This window comes from Triturus cristatus, chromosome 8 (assembly GCF_964204655.1).
Source record: "Triturus cristatus chromosome 8, aTriCri1.1, whole genome shotgun sequence".
Taxonomy (NCBI): domain Eukaryota; kingdom Metazoa; phylum Chordata; class Amphibia; order Caudata; family Salamandridae; genus Triturus; species Triturus cristatus.
Window position 1 is genome coordinate 271248458 of NC_140591.1, and position 18906 is coordinate 271267363.

Consider the following 18906-nt stretch of genomic DNA (forward strand, 5'->3'; position numbering starts at 1 on the left):
TTGTTAAAAAAAAAAAAAAGAAAGGCGCGGGTAGATTGCCTGATTTGCCCAGAATCACAGAATGTTGAGCATCCCAGCCGAGACTCGAACTTGGTTCCCCAAGTTCGAGGTCGACCTCCTCTCCAATCCACTTCCTAGTGGTTAGGTCCAGAGGCAACTGGTGTTCATTGCCAGTGATCGTCATAGGTCATCCAAAGGCACTTTTACATGGTTAGACAAGAGGGATCTTCTGGGGTCTCTTCTGTCACACAGTTCTGAAGTCAAATGACCACTATTTGAGAGATGGTGTGCAGGGTACTCAGTCACAAGAATGTCCTTTGTATTATTTCATTCTCCGGGCTGCCCACCAGGAAAACTATTTGAGAGGCTCCCCTGCACACATAATGGAAGCTTGAGGAGTTCAGAGTTCGCATTTCCTATGGGGAATTGTGTTAGTATTTCTTCTCTGATTGTAGGTGTGTACCTTCAGATGGAAACGTTCTATGTTCCTTCTCTGATTGTAGGTGTGTCCCTTCAGATGGAAACGTTCTATGTTCCTTCTCGGATTGTAGGTGTGCCTCTTCAGACGGAAACGTTATATGTTACTTCTCTGATTGTAGGTGTGTCCCTTCAGATGGACACGTTCTATGTTCCTTTTCTGATTGTAGGTGTGTCCCTTCAGATAAAAACGTTCTATGTTCCTTCTCTGATTGTAGGTGTGTCCCTTTAGATGGAAACGTTTTATGTTCCTTCTCTGATTGTAGGTGTGTCCCTTCAGATGGAAACGTTCTATGTTCCTTCTCTGATTGTAGGTGTGTCCCTTCAGATGGAAACGTTCTATGTTCCTTCTCTGATTGTAGGTGTGTCCCTTCTGATGGAAACGTTCTATGGTCCTTCTCTGATTGTAGGTGTGTCCCTTCAGATGGAAACGTTCTATGTTCCTTCTCTGATTGTAGGTGTGTCCCTTCAGATGGAAACGTTCTATGTTCCTTCTCGGATTGTAGGTGTGTCCCTTCAGATGGAAACGTTCTATGTTCCTTTTCTGATTGTAGGTGTGTCCCTTCAGATAAAAACGTTCTATGTTCCTTTTCTGATTGTAGGTGTGTCCCTTCAGATAAAAACGTTCTATGTTCCTTCTCTGATTGTAAGTGTGTCCCTTTAGGTGGAAACGTTCTATGTTCCTTCTCTGATTGTAGGTGTGTCCCTTCAGATGGAAACGTTCTATGTTCCTTCTCTGATTGTAGGTGTGTCCCTTCAGATGGAAACGTTCTATGTTCCTTCTCTGATTGTAGGTGTGTCCCTTCAGATGGAAACGTTCTATGTTCCTTCTCTGATTGTAGGTGTGTCCCTTCCGATGGAAACGTTCTATGTTCCTTCTCTGATTGTAGGCGTGTCCCTTCAGATGGAAACGTTCTATGTTCCTTCTCTGATTGTAGTTGTGTCCCTTCAGATGGAAACGTTCTATGTTCCTTCTCTGATTGTAGGTGTGTCCCTTCAGATGGAAACGTTCTATATTCCTCCTTTCTATCAGATAAAGGCAGGCTGATGAGTCAAAAGTGAGAACTCCTCTTCAGTTCCTTAGGATATCAGACTCTGAATGTCTTTTGAACCATGCACCAGCAGAGTACAGTATCTCTTTCTCACCATGGTTTGAGAGCAGCCTATTTCTATATTTAACATCTGATGAGAAGGCAGTGATAGGCCACTTCCTTGAGATCTACAAACGCCTGACAGTGTTCTACCCCATAAAATAGTATGGTGTTTTGGGTCAAGTTTCAAAAAGTTCAAATTTTAAGGTGCTCCAGTGTCTCAGATGTTTTCAAAACCAGGAGCACTACAGAACTTGGTAGCAGTACTGGTGATGGCTGCAGGGTGGAAGACTATTCAATGTATCCTAATATAAATATGACTGGGACAAGGATGATTGATAAGGAGGGGGTGCCTCAATAATTAATTAGGGCAATCTGGGAAATGCAGGCTTCATTTTGTTCAACTGAACCGATAATTACACAAACAGATTGACTGTTAGTGATGTTTAAAAGCAATGACCAGGAATGGAAAGTTGGTATTTCTGTCACAAAGTTCGCAAAACTGCAAATATTGTTTTGTGAGAATTCTATGAAAATTCCACGAAATAACACTTTCTTAGCGCAATGCATCTTGCATGACTTAGTTTTAAGCAAGCACGCATCTAGCATCAACTGCCTCTCAGTGAAATACTAACGTGCAAATTAGTTTTAAAAAACCTGGCTATAGGCAAATAAGTATTTTTGATATCAAACAGCACATATTGAAATAGTAGTCCATGGCACTGAAAGGAACTAATTTGTAAGCAGATATGCTCCTTGTGAGAGAGCAGTGAGGTGCTTAAATGGGCTGGCCCACAGCTGTACGATGTAGTGAACACGAATAACACGTGATAGAGACACAATGGGTGGAGAGGGCTGAGTGAAAACCTAAGATGGTATGGGTAAGCAAAGAGAATCGAATATGTCTGTTTGAAGGTGGCCAAAGCCAGTAAGAGCATTGTACAGGATATTCTTACAAACAGGGCTGTATTACTTGTGAGTATGTGTTCACCTGCGCATGTTTGTATGTATGACTTAATGTCTGACTTGATAAAGAACTTGTCTTTGTCCTATGCAAAGTCAGCAAACTTTTTATTAAATGGATAGAATACGGGTTCTAACAAATAAGGGTGATTTACTCTTTGTATAAGGAATACATGGCTGCTACCATCTACAAATACACATGAAGGATACATCCCTAGAGTTCATAGAAACATAATATGTTCTAACCTTTTTGCCAATTGCAACAATTAAATGCTTGGGCAGTTCAGGGTTGTCGAAGCAGTAAGGACACTTCTCCATCCGTGCAGCCAGTTTGCGGTGCTCAGAGATTGCCTGCTCTCTTTCTCGCTCCTCTTCTTTATCTGCACTCTCCTTCCTTGCGGTTTTGGAAACAAACATGTCATCCAGAGTGTAGTATTCCTTGTCCGTTTTCTCCATGAACTGCAGTAAAAAGAAAACCAAACAGATAAATGCACTATAAAGTGGATTATAGAAATCTCAACATTATCCAATAATTCACCTTGAAAGAATGGTTTTAAAAGAATTAAACAAAAGGCTAGATTAAAAATATTAACAACAAAGGTGGCAGAAGCACCAATAAGCAGCACATTAAGAAATGCATCTGCTACCTGCTAGTATATTGTAAAGCACTAACTATGAAAGAAAGTGCACTGCATACCATAATCTAATAAAAAGGATGCTGGTGGCTGCTGTAAATTCTACAGGTAAAGTAGGTGCGTGGGATATTCCCAATATTACAATTAAAAAAATCACTTCATCTCCACACACCTTGGCTGTCATTGACGGACAAGTTACTTCCTTTCGGAACCTTATTGTGTAGAGATTCTATCTAGCTGCAAATTTTTTTACCTTAGAATTATCTCCAGACGTCAGACTGGATCAAGAAATTATTTTGTGAGCAGTTTTCCCTACGGACCGTCAGGTGGCATCGATCAGCTCCGCGTGGCTTCGCCGCTAGTGACGTGCACACTGCCTATATAGGTGCCACCCCGCGCACTGTTGTCAGATACTTTTCACAACTTTCCACGCCACGAGCATGGAGCCACGAACACCACTGACCACTGGTCTGGAAAACTTTGAAAGGGGAAAGACCTGTCCCTAGAAATCCGTTCTCAGAGCGGGAAGGATGGGTGAGTCGGTAAGGACTCTGCAGCTAGATAGGATCTCTACCAGATAAGGCGTTACCAAAGGTAAATAACTCGTTCATCTGATAGAGACTTATAGCTGCAGATTCCTTACCTTAGAATAGATACCCAAGCAATACCTCCGCGGAGGTGGATCTGAAAAACAATTTCATGCCAAAAAGTCCTGCAAAATCGAATGGGCAAAGTGTCCATCCTGACGTACGTACCTGACTGTCCAGGCAGTAGTGTTTTGTGAACGTGAGTGAGGAAGTCCATGTTGCTGCCTGGCACATGTCCAGGACCGGCCCTCTGTGTGCTAAGGCAGTGATCGCAGTCTTGGCTCTAGTGGAATGAGCACTGAAGTCCTTAGGAGGTTCCTTTCTGGCCAATGCGTAGCAGATTTTAGCACAGAGAACGATCCACCGTGAGATGGTCCATTTCTGCACAGCCTTTCCCTTCTTCACTTCGACATACTGTAGTAAGGAATCCCTTAATACGTACATACATTGTTAAGTTAGCATAACCACGTTAGATGTTAGAAAGCCATTTTGCTTCTTTTGCGCACGACACTGCATCTACATGTTATTGTTTAAACAAACTGCTGGCTCGCGCTTTGCCTCACATGAGAGCTGTTAGATCTGGGGGTCTCTAGTTGGCAGAGGTATTCACCTTAGACCAAATAGGGACCCTTGCTTCTAGTCAGGGTACAGGGACACACACGGTAGATAACCCCTGCTCACCCTCTAGGTAGCTTGGCTCGAGCAGACAGGCTTATCCCCAAGGCAATGTGTAAGGTATTTGCACATAGACACCACAATGATCCCCCATCCGCACACCACAAACTTAGACCACACAGGTGAGTTATATCAAAAATAATATATCTTTATCTAGTTTCCGTAGTTGAAATCAAGCATCACAGGTTTACACAATATTCGCTTTCTTGGTTGGTCGGGATCGTCAGACGATAGTCTCTAGTCTCTTGTGTGATTCGATACTCACTGAGAATGAATCAGTTTGTAGGCTCTCGATGTCTAGGCAGCTACGTGGCTCCGGCGGTGTCGCTGCACTCGTTGTACAAGCGCTCCTCGGGCTGTTCGGTGCACGGATTCCACAACTCCCTCGACGAGCCCCCAGTGACGATGTCGACGTCACCGGAGTCAGCCACTCACAGCGCGGCTTCGTAGAGTAGGGAAATACGACTCTCGATCTGCGTCAGGCCTCCGGGTCGCGGCAAGGCACGTGCCGATGAGCACGTCGATCTTCTTGATGCGGCCACCGGTGTCAGGCCCGGATCGGTGCGGTACTCTCCAGCAAGACAGAGAGCAGCCAGCCCACCTCACAGGCAGATGTTGAGAAGCTTGGTAGAACAGTCCACGGTCCCTGCGGCACACAGCAGCGCAGGTGGGACACAGCAGAGTCTTGAGTTCTTGGCAACCTTTCTATCCCTGGGTTGCGAAACAGGAGGCCAGCTCTTCTCAGGCCCTTGGAGATTCAGTTGAAGACACAGCAAAGCCTTGTTTGGTCAAGTGGATAGGGTCAGCACACAGCAAGACCCCTTCTCCTCCTCAGCTTCAGTTGTACGCCAGAACAGGTCAGCCCTTAGAGCACACAGCACGGCAATCTTCCTTTAGTTCTTCAGCGGTCCGTCTTTCAGCAGAGGTTCCTCTCGATGGTCGAATCTGAAACTCTGTGGTCAGGGGTCTTGTACTTATACCCCTAAAAGTCTTTGAAGTCTTTGTGCAAGTGGGTCCTGAGCCCGGTCTGATCCAGTTCTGGGTGTTGTTGGAGCACTTTGTTTTCCTGGTCTCTACATTCTTTTCAGAGCGAGGGGCAGAGTCGTCAGCCGCCCAGCAGGAGGTGGAGCCAGCGGAGTGGCAGGCAGGCACAGCCCTATTCAATCCCAGGTGCTATCTCCTCCCTCCACTCTCCTTGCAACTGTCGCCATTCAGCAGAGGGCTGACTCAGCCAACCTCCCGGGGGATCCCCAGCCCCTGTCACTCTCAAACCAGACAGTCAATCCACAAGCGCGCCCAGGCACACAGGAAGGTCAGACACGAGAACAGCTACTCTCTAAAAAGTACTATTCTCCAACTCAGGATTTAAAAACAACCTCTCCTAAAAGATGTGTTATTAAATGCTGAGCTCAGGGATATCAAACACTCATGTCTTATCTTGTTCCTATGGGAAGATAGGCGGATAGCCATTGGCACCCGCCTCCCCCATGTTAGTCTATGGAACAAGATAACCTTGCAGTAGTGAACACACAAAATGGCCGGTGTTCACTACCATAACATGTTACCTGCACTAGTACATGCTCTACCTTCTACATACACTGCACCCTGCCCAGGGGGGTACCTTGAGCCTTCCATAGGGATGACTCACGTGTACGAAAAGGGAAGGGTTAGGCCCGGCCAGTGTGGACACTGGCCAGGGGGACATGGCAGTCCGGGACTGCAGGCAGGCCTGCGGCGGCAGACCTGAGACACTGTTTTAGGGCTACACAGGTGGGTGGCGCAATCAGCGCTGCAGACCCACTAGTAGCATCTGTCATCACCAGCCCTGGCACACACAGTGCACTTTACTAGGGACTTCATGGTGATACAGATATGCCAATCAGGTATATCCAATAAATACGATATTTTACACAGGGAGCACTTACACTCTGGCACTGATTAGCAGTGGCAGAGTGTCCAAAGCATCTAAACCAGCAAAACGAAATCCAGCATAGCATCAAAAATCCAGGTAGCAGAGGCAAAAGATAGGGGAAAAACCCACGCCAAGGATGTCAGGTCTAACAAGAGCAATCTGTTGTTACCATCCCGAGCTCTGCGCAGCGACCTTGGTCTGTACATGGTGTAACAAGAACAGTCTGGGTCGTTAGACAATGCATGTTTTCCACTCTAGGTTGATCGACTCACTATTTAGCCATAACATACAGGCAGCTGCGAATACCTGAAAGTTGGTGCTTTTAATATTGCAGACATCATGTTTAATATTCAGACCGAAGACGAGCCTTCCTGCGAGAAGACTTCTGATGCTCTTGTGATGTGATTTCACTAAACTGATCTTTGAGGTATGGGGTCCCCTGTTCAAGCCTAAGAGACCTTTTATTAGCATAATAATAATATTAGCTTCTTAGTTAAGGGAAGGTGGTAGTATCCACTGTCATTTATAACATGATCACTCCCTTTATATTCTATGGTATTGTAACGATGCTGATGGTTTTAATTATAATCATTTGTCTGCTTGTATTAGCCAAAGTACTGCATCTTAGGACACGTGGTCTATAAAAATAAACTCTTTTTATTTTCACCGTGTCTCTGTTTATTCTTGTTGTGGACTGATGTGAGAATAATATACGAACAGGTATTTCCGATTCCCACCATTCCTGAGAGTACACTGAGTCGCTTGTTCTGGGTTGTCTTTTCATTGGGACCGCCGAGCTAAATCTCGGATAACGAATGGGACACTTATGCTAGCCGGATACTGGGTTCTGGGTTCTGAGGTGAGTTTCTGGTACACCACAATTCACTGAGGTCCTGGGGTTCTACGCATAGTTCTGTGTATAAGCAGAATCCCTGCAACATGGCGCACCTAACGTTTGGTCTATGAGTTGAAACGCCTTAGTAGTGCTTATATTAGTCCACAACACCCTCATTCTTGTTTCCGGATAACAAGTCTGACGGATTTAAACCTACCTATTTCTGTTGATATAGGTTTCTTCAAGCTTGATCATTAAAAAGGTTATTGAACCCTTGTGCTACTAATTACTTAGAGTGTAGCTTGTCCTTATGGCGGTCGAAATAGCGGCGCACAGTCGGGCACCTCTGAGACGTCATTTGACGCAGTATGGGGTGCCGGACACTGGTATGAACGTAATCTTTGTGGTAGGAGCCGATGCGGCTCATCCTTATGAGTTGTTTTACTCTTGGGTGACGCTTCCGGCGGTGAGTGAGGACGATAACTCTTTTCATACTTACACTGCCACTGCCGTGCCAGCGAACTATACACCGTATAGGACACAAGAAATACCAATATCTGCTTGGCAGCATCTTATTTGGTTTAATGGCGCCCTCCCCCATGCGGTTATACCGCCAAGAATGGGCCCTTTGTCAATTGCAGGGGCCACTTGGCCGGTACTAGCCGGATATACGCCTCATCCCCGTTACCTAACGGTGCCGGTGGCTGATTTGCGTGTACTGCACACTGCCCTTATTACAGTACATAGGGCTTTGGTACAGTACGTGTCACGCAATGTGCAGGCGGGGGCACCTGCTGTTGCGGGGCAGCCTACTGACCACCACGCAGTGGTCATTATTCCTGTTATGGTTAATTCTGTTATGGGCAAGCGCCCCCCAAATAGGGATGATTTCCCTTTTTGGCTTGCTGAAAAATTTGACCAAATAGAAGCGGTTTACCCGAATACATCTCCTGTGGAGAAACACAGGATCCTTACCATTAGTTTGCCTAAAGACTTGGTCCCCGACATTGATGATTTTGTAAACTGGGGCAAGGTCTTTGCAGCGACGTACTCGCAGTGCTTTGGCACTCCGTCTATGTCGGTACTGCCCTCCGTTATTAAACGTGTTCAAGATAACCACGGTGCGGAGTCTGCGATAGAATTAGGCATGCGGCTCCTCGGACAGTTTGACCTGGTGGCTACCATGGTAATGTGTAACCTTAAGGGTGATGCTATGCAATTCCAAGTTCGTAATGAACTGAAGAAAGTTGCTGATGAGGATAAGCCGCGGGAGTTCGCGAAAATAATCTCGACGGCATACAGAGATTTGGGTCGTAGCTCTTTAGGAGTTAAACCTGTTGTAAAAACTCCCGAAATTAAGCAGCAGGGTAAGGCAGAAGCCTCTGGTAAGGATGACCGTCCAAAATTTCCGAAACAGAGTTGGCGGTCAAAACAACAGGGAAAGCAGCAGCAGAAACAGGGGTCTCGGCCTGCCTCTCCCGTTCAGTCAAGTAGTGAGCGCACTTATGATCTGCGTGATCGTGCTACTATTAAGTCTCCTGATAGATTTCAGGTTTCTGAACAACGTTCTCCTCGTTCTTCACAGGAAACATCGGCTTCACAGTCCGGTGGCGGAGGCGGCGGCAAAGGTCGGGGTGCTCCACAAACACGTGACCAACCCCGACAGACTGAAGGTAAAGGCAAGCAGGACGAATTCGCACGACAAAGACCCCCGTTTCAGAAGAAGAAAGTGGCTGCTCTGACGGCAAGGTATGCCTCAGATAGTGCGGACACAGCTTCGGAACCGGACATGGGCGCTGACGCTACTGGACAGCGCAGCGGAAATTACCATAGTCCGTCAAGCTCTGCGTCCATTTCTGGCGGCGACAGCAACTGATACATTGGTTACTGTTGAAACAGCTGAGACACCAGAGTGGCTCCCCCTGACAGACTTTACGAAATAGTCTTACTAATTGAGGGTGACATACAACGTACAATAAAGGGGATTTTTTTGGATAATCTGACTACCACCTATGATATCCTCCTAGCGGAGGCAGATTGGCCCCCAGCTTTCATTTTAGAAGCTCATAGAGGGGAGGAGGTAATCCTCCCGTCCTTTGCGCACACAGTGCCTAAGGACCAGGCTGAAGTGTACGCTGAGGAGTGGGCACTGGCGCTAGCGCCGGCATTGTATCGTACTCAGGTAGGATGGGACCGGTTGTCCCCCTGTCATGAGATTCCATTGCGGTCTATGCCCCAGCCACAGCCCCAATATCCTATGCGTCGTGAAGCTAGACCGCACATCGCTGCAATCCTTGACCAATTGGAATATTAGGGTGTTATTGAAACTTGTGTGTCCCCTATGAATAACCCTTTATTCACTGTGACGAAGCCTGACGGGTCGTACCGTTTAGTTTTGGATTACCGGCACTTAAATTCGCATTGCCGGACCTGCGCGGTACAAAATACTCACAGCTCGGCTCTTGTCGACAGTCTCGTGCGTAAGAGATTTAAAACGACACTTGACATCTCCAATGGCTTTTTTAGCCATAACCTGCCCACACTGAGTAGCCAGTGGACGGCGTTTACTTCAGGCGGCAAACTAAAACAGTTCACAAGATTAGCCATGGGCTATAAAAACAGCCCTGGCGTCTTTGCCGCTTGCGTGGTCTCTCTCTTAGAAAGAATAGACCCCGACGCATACTCCTATGTTGACGATATCTACCTCACGGATGATGAGCTGATGCCACATCTGTCTCGAGTCGACAATATTATTGCGAGTTTTGCGGATTATGGCTACAAATTTAATTTTGCGAAGTCTCACATCGCGGAATACACAGTGTTGTTTTTGGGCTACGAGCTCAACAATGAAGGTAAGGGATTGGCTCCTCACTTTCTGAAGAAGTGCGCATGCCTGCGTGCTCCTACAACACTGAAAAACTTACAATCTTTGCTGGGCTTTCTGAATTTCGGACGTACGTATATTCCTGATTATGCCCAGCGTATCAAGCCGCTTTACGCCTTGGTACAACCTTCTTTTTCGAAGTCTAGCTGGCAGCTAGAACATTCTGCTATTCTACAGTCTTTACAGGCTGATCTTCTTGCTTCACAATACTTATTGACGCGTGATAGCCACACTAACCTGGTAATAAGAATAGTACCAGGCGCAGTGGGTTTCACGTACTTGACGTTCAATGAGGGCGATACAGTCCCCATTGCGTATAAATCACACTTTTACACCTCTGCTGAGTTGCGTTTTTCCACTGTCGAGAAAGTTCTGACGGCAGTACAGATGGCGATCCTTAAAGAACGCGCACTGTCACATGGAAAACAGATACTGGTTGTAACACCGTATCCTGCCCTAGAGGCAGTGACAAAAGCAAGTGTACCAAATTCTAAAGCTTTGCATCCACGGTGGATACAATGGGCCACGACTCTGACATCACCAGATGTCACTTATATCTTTGACGCCTCTTTACAGACTCAGGAGTACTTACAGTATGAATTCATTCATCCGGCTCCTCTGTCTTTGCACCCGCTCGAAGAATACCATTGTGTCATATACACTGACGGCTCGGCGCAGCCGGCGATTGGATCGAAGCATGCTTATTCTGCGGCTTGCGCAATTGTCGTGGGTACATTCGTAAATGGTGAATTCCAATCTGATGCCGTGCATACGCAGTCATTGGGTGATTGTACCGCGCAATTGGCGGAGCTCCGGGCTCTGGTGCTTGCACTGGAGTTTGCTGATCCCCGAGTCACTACTCTTATAGTAAGTGACTCCTTTTATTGTGTCCAGTCCTACAATGACAATTTACACTTCTGGTCTCAAAACGAATATCGTGATACCAAAGGTAGCACAATTAAGCATAAATTGCTTTGGGTTCGAGTGGCAGACTTTAAAGAACGTCTCCCTCTTGTGAATGTTATTCACACTCTTGGTCACCAACGACTTGGTGTCCATGCTGTCGGTAACAGCTTGGCTGACGAGGCAGCAAAAACCGCAGTGGCTACATACTTAGTGGCAGCAGTTACAAGATCTAAAAGTAAGATTGATGATGACATCTTGGCAGCTATTGCAGCTACAGAGAAGGGAAGTGATTACCCGAAGGGTTTTCCTTCTCGTTATTTTTATCACTTAAGTCCTGATAACGTCCCGTTAGTGAGGATTAACGACGTTGGTGACAGAATTATTCCCAACGCGGACTGCAGACCATCTCTGATACTAGCAGCGCACGAGGGGTTGGCATCAGCCCACGCCGGCGTGTCCGCTACTATATCTCTGTTACAACAACGTTATTGGTGGTTCGGTTTATACAAACAAACGCGCACTTATGTTCTTGATTGTGACATTTGCCAACAGATTAAACCTTCCACTGTTGCGCGACGGCCACAAACACAGTTGTACATATCTAATAAACCATTTGGTTGTGTTTATCTAGATCACTGCGGTCCTTTTTCTTCTGATACTGCGTACAAGTATATCTTGGTTGCAGTGGATTCATGCACACGTTTTCTTTGGGTATGGCCACAAAGGAGTGCTGATTCACGGACTGTCATCAGGGATTTGCGTGTCTTTGTGGGATCTTTTGCGTGTGGTACCTTCCATTCTGATCAGGGCCCTGCGTTCGCCTCTAAGGCTTACAAGGAGGCTATGAGAAATTTGGGGGTCCAAGTCAAATTTTCGTCCCCCTACCGACCTGAGGGTAATAGTGTGGTGGAGCGAATGAACCGTGACTTAAAGCAATCTTTGACAGCACGAGTTTTAGGCACAGGCCGGAATTGGCTAGCCCACTTGTATAACGTCCAACGTGCACTTAATTATCCCCCTAGAAGGTCTCTGGGTGGGCGGACCCCATACATGATGCTCTTCGGAATCAGAATGTTTGTCCCAGACCTTGATGGTCTAGACATGGTGGCGTCGGCCGCACCCTTTGACGTAGATGATCACTGTGCTCTTTTGCAGAACCTACAAGAAGCCAGAGACACTCTATCGAAGGAACACTTGCCCTCCACGTCTGATGCTGAGCTTCAGATTCCGGTAGTCGGCTGGCTACCCCGAGTTGGAGACCTGGTCCGTGAGAAGGTGGAGAACAAGAAGGAGTTCGGCCCCTCTTATCGTGCACCGGTTCCAGTGCTTGGAGTGCAGGGTACAAGAACAGTCATTTTACCTCCACTTCCTGGTCGCAAGGATAACAGGTACATCTCTATTGACAATGTCAAACTTCAGCGAGTGGCCGATACTTCTTAGTATGACTCCAGCAGTTTCATGCCAGACGATGCAAAGAAATTCAGTGTTGGTTCCTGCTTCTACCACCTTGTCTGATGTTGCCATCGAGATGCAGTCAGTTACTGATCCCTTGTTAATACCGCCGGCTGGTGGTCTGCCCGAAGAGACTGAGTATGCTTATCCTACAAATGGTCACTCGCCTGTTTTACAATCTACGGCGGTTAACCAGTCGCGTTTCTCCTTTGACACTAACTCATTGCCTTCCACTTCCCCTTCGAACATTGCTATTTTTGTTAGTTGGTTCAAAAGACATTTTTTGATTCCCCCTTGGACATACATTTGGCTGGTGCTTATAAGTATTTTTTTGTTTATGTCCATTGGATTTGTAATAGTATTTTTCCGTCTGGTGAATGGCCACTATCTCAAAGAGAGATCTACAATTAGACTTATCAATGGAACTTTGGCCCCCCACTCCTCGTCCCACATCATGAAAAGGGACCAGACTTTTGTGAATATTACTGCCTGGCCCGTTTTGGATGGAATTGCGTGGGATGCTGTTAAATTCCAAATTCACGGTCCTACTGAGGTCATCAATGTACCTAATGTATTTCGTGTTTCTATGGGTGATGTGGTTAAGCAAAACATTTGTTCTGATGATTGGGATGTTCATGCCATTGAAGCACTGTTTTCTGATTTGAAATATTATGCCGCTTTTGATGCGGAAGATTTATATGAAAATGCGGCTAACTATGCAGAACAGTATTGTTTTCAGCATTATGGCAATCACTTCCTGCATAAAGCGAATACATTTCGAAATTTTGTAAATTTTACCCAATGGGAACACTGTCCCACCCCATCTTTAGGCAGTTCACCTACATTGGTTGATAAGTATACTTATTTTACTGATTTCAGTGTTTCCAGTCCAGCATCCTTTTATTTTAAAGTGATGTCTGAGTCTGCCTCGAAGGTTAGACTGACACACACCAAATTACTATATTCTAAGTCCTTTATGGATGAGTTGTCAATCAAAGGTGGAAGGCTACTATTGATCTTAAATCGGTTTGGGGTTCCAAACCGTGGCAGGTTCAGGGAACTGAAGCTTTACATCGTGCCTGTCTTGTACCAAATCACATGTTGTTTTTAAATTCAACCATCTTCCAGACCACCTGTTTCGGATTGGCCACTTCTAAAAAACTAAATTTCCCTTCTGTTCCAGATCTGGGCGCTTACCCAAATTGGGATAACCAAACAGATCTGTCCCTTCCTGCTTTGCAGTCATTAGTCTCTAATGCATCTTTCAATATTTCGAAATTTAGTAGTGAAGGATGGTTAATTTGGCAAAGCAGTTCAGATGCCTGTCAACGTCGTTTTCTAGGTCTGAAACCGGGGTATACGCGGCAGCGCGTAGACCCTCGGTTTGAGTCCTCTCATACAGTAACTACCTCCTCTGTAGGGAAATTATGTCAATCCTGGCTGCGACATTCCACCTTGGCATCTGTCAAAGTTCATTTATCAAAATTACATGACAAAATGGATTTGAATGATTTTGTTAAAGGTCCTGTGGGTGGCAGATCCAAGAGGTGGGCGTATGCTATTTACAACGAAGTATGGAAATTGTCGCAGATTGAGGCGGCTTCAAGATTGAGGGCCATTGATCAAGCAAATATGGAAAAGGTCTTGGCCGTTATAGATAACAGCATTAACACACTTTCTTCCAGAATTTATACATTAGACAATATTGTTTCTTCAATTGTTGATATTGTACATGATGATATGTCTGTATTGTATCATGGTCAAAACCAGTTGCGTTCTGTTATGCAGTTTGCATGGACATTACAAACGTTAAAGGCAGGAAAGGTCCCCTGGGACTATCTGAATACGACATCATTATTCCTTCCCTTTAACCTTACTGTAAAGCAGCAGTTCATGTCCATGAAAGATGCTACATATTCATTGTTACACATTGAAAAATTGGAGCCGTTACCTTTCTCTGTGGCGGAATTGAATTCAGCCGTGTGGTTAGTACATGGGTTGATCACGCTCCCTTTCGCGCTTTTTAAGTTTACGTCATGCATGAAACACTATGCTCTGGGTAGATATGAACAGTTGGGTACCGCGTTCCTACATGAGGTTTGGTCTCTCCCTTTTACGTATAGATGTACAAGAGATCGTACAGAGGTTTACCTGAAAGGTGAGGAGTGTACCTCGACACCTGATCATTCTGTAGTATGTAGGCACATTCAGTTACACGGTGCATGCAATGTACACGCCCCAAATTTGGCCTGCGTCCTCAAAGGTACCCCAGTGCCAGTGATTACACCATCTTTCACGCTGCTTGCAAACGGTAGTTATTTAATTTTGAATAATAAAGCTTGCTGCGGGATGTTAGTGGGAATCCCATATATAGTAACTGTATCGCAGAGAGTAGTCTGCTGCAATAATGTTCTATTTCCTCCCCCGCATGGGCAGCTGGATGTTTCCATCTGGCCTTCGATTCCGACCTTGAAAGCAGAGTTCAACAAGATGAGCAGAATAAGAGCTCTATTGTCCCAAAAGGAGGTGCCATTGACTTCCTCCCGAGAAACATTTGTCCTTCACGTGGCAAATACGCGCACTGAGGTACAGGCGCTTTTGAATACTGACCTCCCCCTGCATTTTGGAGCTTTGATCCAAACACTCTTCAATGCCTCGTCCACAACTGGCCTGGCTCGTGTTTTTTAAACTTGTAGGCTCAGGCCTCGTGACCTCCTTCCAAACTATTTTTGGTGTGATTCCGGCATTTTTTTATTCTATTTTTTCGAGCGTCTTTGGTGGTGTCCCACTGATTCTGGCGCTGGTGGCAGGTGTGCTACTTTTACTTTTCATCCTACGAAATGGCTGCACTTTCTGTGCCACACAACAACCTGCCCCGTCTGCATCTTCTTCGTGACAGGATGCTTGAATATTATGGTACCCTGCCATTGGCGACTTTGAGCCTGGCATATGGATTATCCTTCCGGTATTCCTACTTTACCTGAGTGCAACCTGTCTTTCACTGCCTAGATTGTCCCTTTGAATGGCCTCTGGATTTGTGCTTAACCAACACGGTGTCTCCGGTGCCGGATTATGATCGACTGATGAGTCCCTTAGTGTCTCACGAGTTTGCCTGTTCTGGTGTTCGGATTATGGCCTGTGGTGCGGCGCATGGTATCCTGGGTAATTGGGACATCGCAAGGGCTGCCTATGACTTCTTGGATATGAGTTATCTGGAGGAACACGTCGGTTGCCCTCTGATGGTGCTAGAGGCTCCGCTTATTGAAGAACATGTATGTTCCTTTTCTTTGATTAACTGGATGGCTGAAACTTTTAGTGGCCGTGCCAACGATTTTCTGTTGGAGGCTGTTGCTACGTATGCTGCATACACGTTCATGGATTGAGTGAACTGTCATCCACTATGTTTTTTCTACCATGTCTTGAACATTATCTGTGACTTTGGATTGCTGGCTAAAGCAGCATTTTTCATTTTTTTCTCCTTTCCCTTTTTTGAGTTTTTTTTTTTTTTCTTTTTCGAACTTTCTCTGAACCGATACTTGGTTTCAATTTGAATACGCCTTGTTCTGCTCTGTCGAATTTGAACTCTGCGTTCTCTCATTTCTTCCCTACTGGTTAGTGCTTCGATCAAGGGGGCATGTAGTAAGGAATCCCTTAATACGTACATACATTGTTAAGTTAGCATAACCACGTTAGATGTTAGAAAGCCATTTTGCTGCTTTTGCGCACGACACTGCATCTACATGTTATTGTTTAAACAAACTGCTGGCTCGCGCTTTGCCTCACATGAGAGCAATCTGTTGTTACCATCCCGAGCTCTGCGCAGCGACCTTGGTCTGTACATGGTGTAACAAGAACAGTCTGGGTCGTTAGACAATGCATGTTTTCCACTCTAGGTTGATCGACTCACTATTTAGCCATAACATACAGGCAGCTGCGAATACCTGAAAGTTGGTGCTTTTAATATTGCAGACATCATGTTTAATATTCAGACCGAAGACGAGCCTTCCTGCGTGAAGACTTCTGATGCTCCTGTGATGTGATTTCACTAAGCTGATCTTTGAGGTATGGGGTCCCCCATTCAAGCCTAAGAGACCTTTTATTAGCATAATAATAATATTAGCTTCTTAGTAAAGGGAAGGTGGTAGTATCCACTGTCATTTATAACATGATCACTCCTTTTATATTCTATGGTATTGTAACGATGCTGATGGTTTTAATTATAATCATTTGTCTGCTTGTATTAGCCAAAGTACTGCATCTTAGGACACGTGGTCTATAAAAATAAACTCTTTTTATTTTCACCGTGTCTCTGTTTATTCTTGTTGTGGACTGATGTGAGAATAATATACGAACAGGTATTTCCGATTCCCACCATTCCTGAGAGTACACTGAGTCGCTTGCTCTGGGTTGTCTTTTCATTGGGATCGCCGAGCTAAATCTCGGATAACGAATCGGACACTTATGCTAGCCGGATACTGGGTTCTGGGTTCTGAGGTGAGTTTCTGGTACACCACAATTCACTGAGGTCCTGGGGTTCTACGCATAGTTCTGTGTATAAGCAGAATCCCTGCAACATGGCGCACCTAACGTTTGGTCTATGAGTTGAAACGCCTTAGTAGTGCTTATATTAGTCCACAACACCCTCATTCTTGTTTCCGGATAACAAGTCTGACGGATTTAAACCTACCTATTTCTGTTGATATAGGTTTCTTCAAGCTTGATCATTAAAAAGGTTATTGAACCCTTGTGCTACTAATTACTTAGAGTGTAGCTTGTCCTTATGGCGGTCGAAATAGCGGCGCACAGTCGGGCACCTCTGAGACGTCATTTGACGCAGTATGGGGTGCCGGACACTGGTATGAACGTAATCTTTGTGGTAGGAGCCGATGCGGCTCATCCTTATGAGTTGTTTTACTCTTGGGTGACGCTTCCGGCGGTGAGTGAGGACGATAACTCTTTTCATACTTACACTGCCACTGCCGTGCCAGCGAACTATACACCGTATAGGACACAAGAAATACCAATATCTGCTTGGCAGCATCTTATTTGGTTTAATGGCGCCCTCCCCCATGCGGTTATACCGCCGAGAATGGGCCCTTTGTCAATTGCAGGGGCCACTTGGCCGGTACTAGCCGGATATGCGCCGGAATTCAGGTGGGATGGCTGCAGCTGTTGACCCCAGGTTTCCCCTGCACCCAAGGAACCCTGACGCCCCAAAAATGTTTAGTAGAGCTGCAGGAGAACCCGAAGAAAGTGACTTGTGTGGCTTGCACCGCTTGTTACCCGTCATGCTGTGCAATCAAATCATCGCAAAGAAAACACTTTACTTACATTTGTAGCCCCCCCCAAAAAACGGAATTTACTTTCCGTGGCAAAAGACCCATCATCTTGCATTCCGACACGTCTCCCCATGTGGAACTGTCCGCAATGTATAGGAGAGAATTGAGCCAAAGTCATGGCCATGTGGAATCAGTTCCCTTGCAGACTGGATTGGATGCATTTGTGTATTTTGCTAGTTCTCTTTTGTACCATATAGCAATGGAGACATGCGTGGTACTGTGTTTTTTATCACAAGTCCGGGAACACAGGATGGTGAAATATTTGCTTTACGTTTCCAGGGAGTTATAGGTAAATTAAAGTGGTACGATTCACTATCTCCCTGCATTGCACACGGTGTAATTTCGCAGCCTTGTGTCACTAAACACCAAAACACATAGATAACAGACATTCTCATTTACAACGCCAATAGCTCTAACTCTAACAAATGCGAGACCTACTGCATTGCAAATGCTTGTTTCTTTTGTATGCAACTAATTTCAATGGAAAGGTTAGTAATGCTCGACGAAGTAACTAAGGGAAGGTTGTGGAAGTTAAAAAACATACTGAAAGATGAAGGAAATTATTCACAAAGGCATTTTTGAGAAGTTAAACTGGAACTCCTATCTCACATGCCTTTGTGCACCGACTGGCTGCCAAACATCTAAAATTCCAACATTCAAGGAGTATCAATATACAATTAGTTCAAACAGCAAGGAACTCTTTGTATTTTTACTAATACGGAGGAGGATATTTTAGCGCCAAATCCTAGAGACGTGTACAAATATCTTAAAGAGTACTCCTGTAGTACTATTTCTGGTACTTAAATACTGGTCGACCACTATGTCTGCTATATTTTAACAGTGTAAATACATTCCCTCTTCTTTTCAGCTCTCCGTATACCCTCAACCCCCCATAAGTATGCACTGTAAACCAGAAATGAGAGGACTTTGTAACAATGTTTAAAATACACTAGTGAGCAGCTGCTGCCACACTGGACAGAGACGCTGCAGAAGAGGATATTAGAGTATTTAAGGGACTAGGACTCATATTTTATCGTCTTGATCTCAGATTCTGCTATTCAAGCATACATCTCAAGCAGCAGCAAAAGAAGATGGGTGGACACACATCTGCAAAGATATAAAAATGGATGAACACAGTTAATATGCCATA

The 18906-nt window shown here is 45.3% G+C and overlaps 1 protein-coding gene across 1 annotated transcript in view; it reads right to left on the minus strand.

The window, feature by feature from the left end:
- Positions 1–18906, minus strand: part of CWF19L2 (CWF19 like cell cycle control factor 2) — a 926849-nt gene that overhangs the window by 294941 nt on the left and 613002 nt on the right. Inside the window, exon 13 of the mRNA XM_085621485.1 lies at positions 2778–2990. Coding sequence (XP_085477611.1) covers positions 2778–2990 — 213 coding nt within the window. The remainder of the gene's footprint in view (positions 1–2777; positions 2991–18906) is intronic.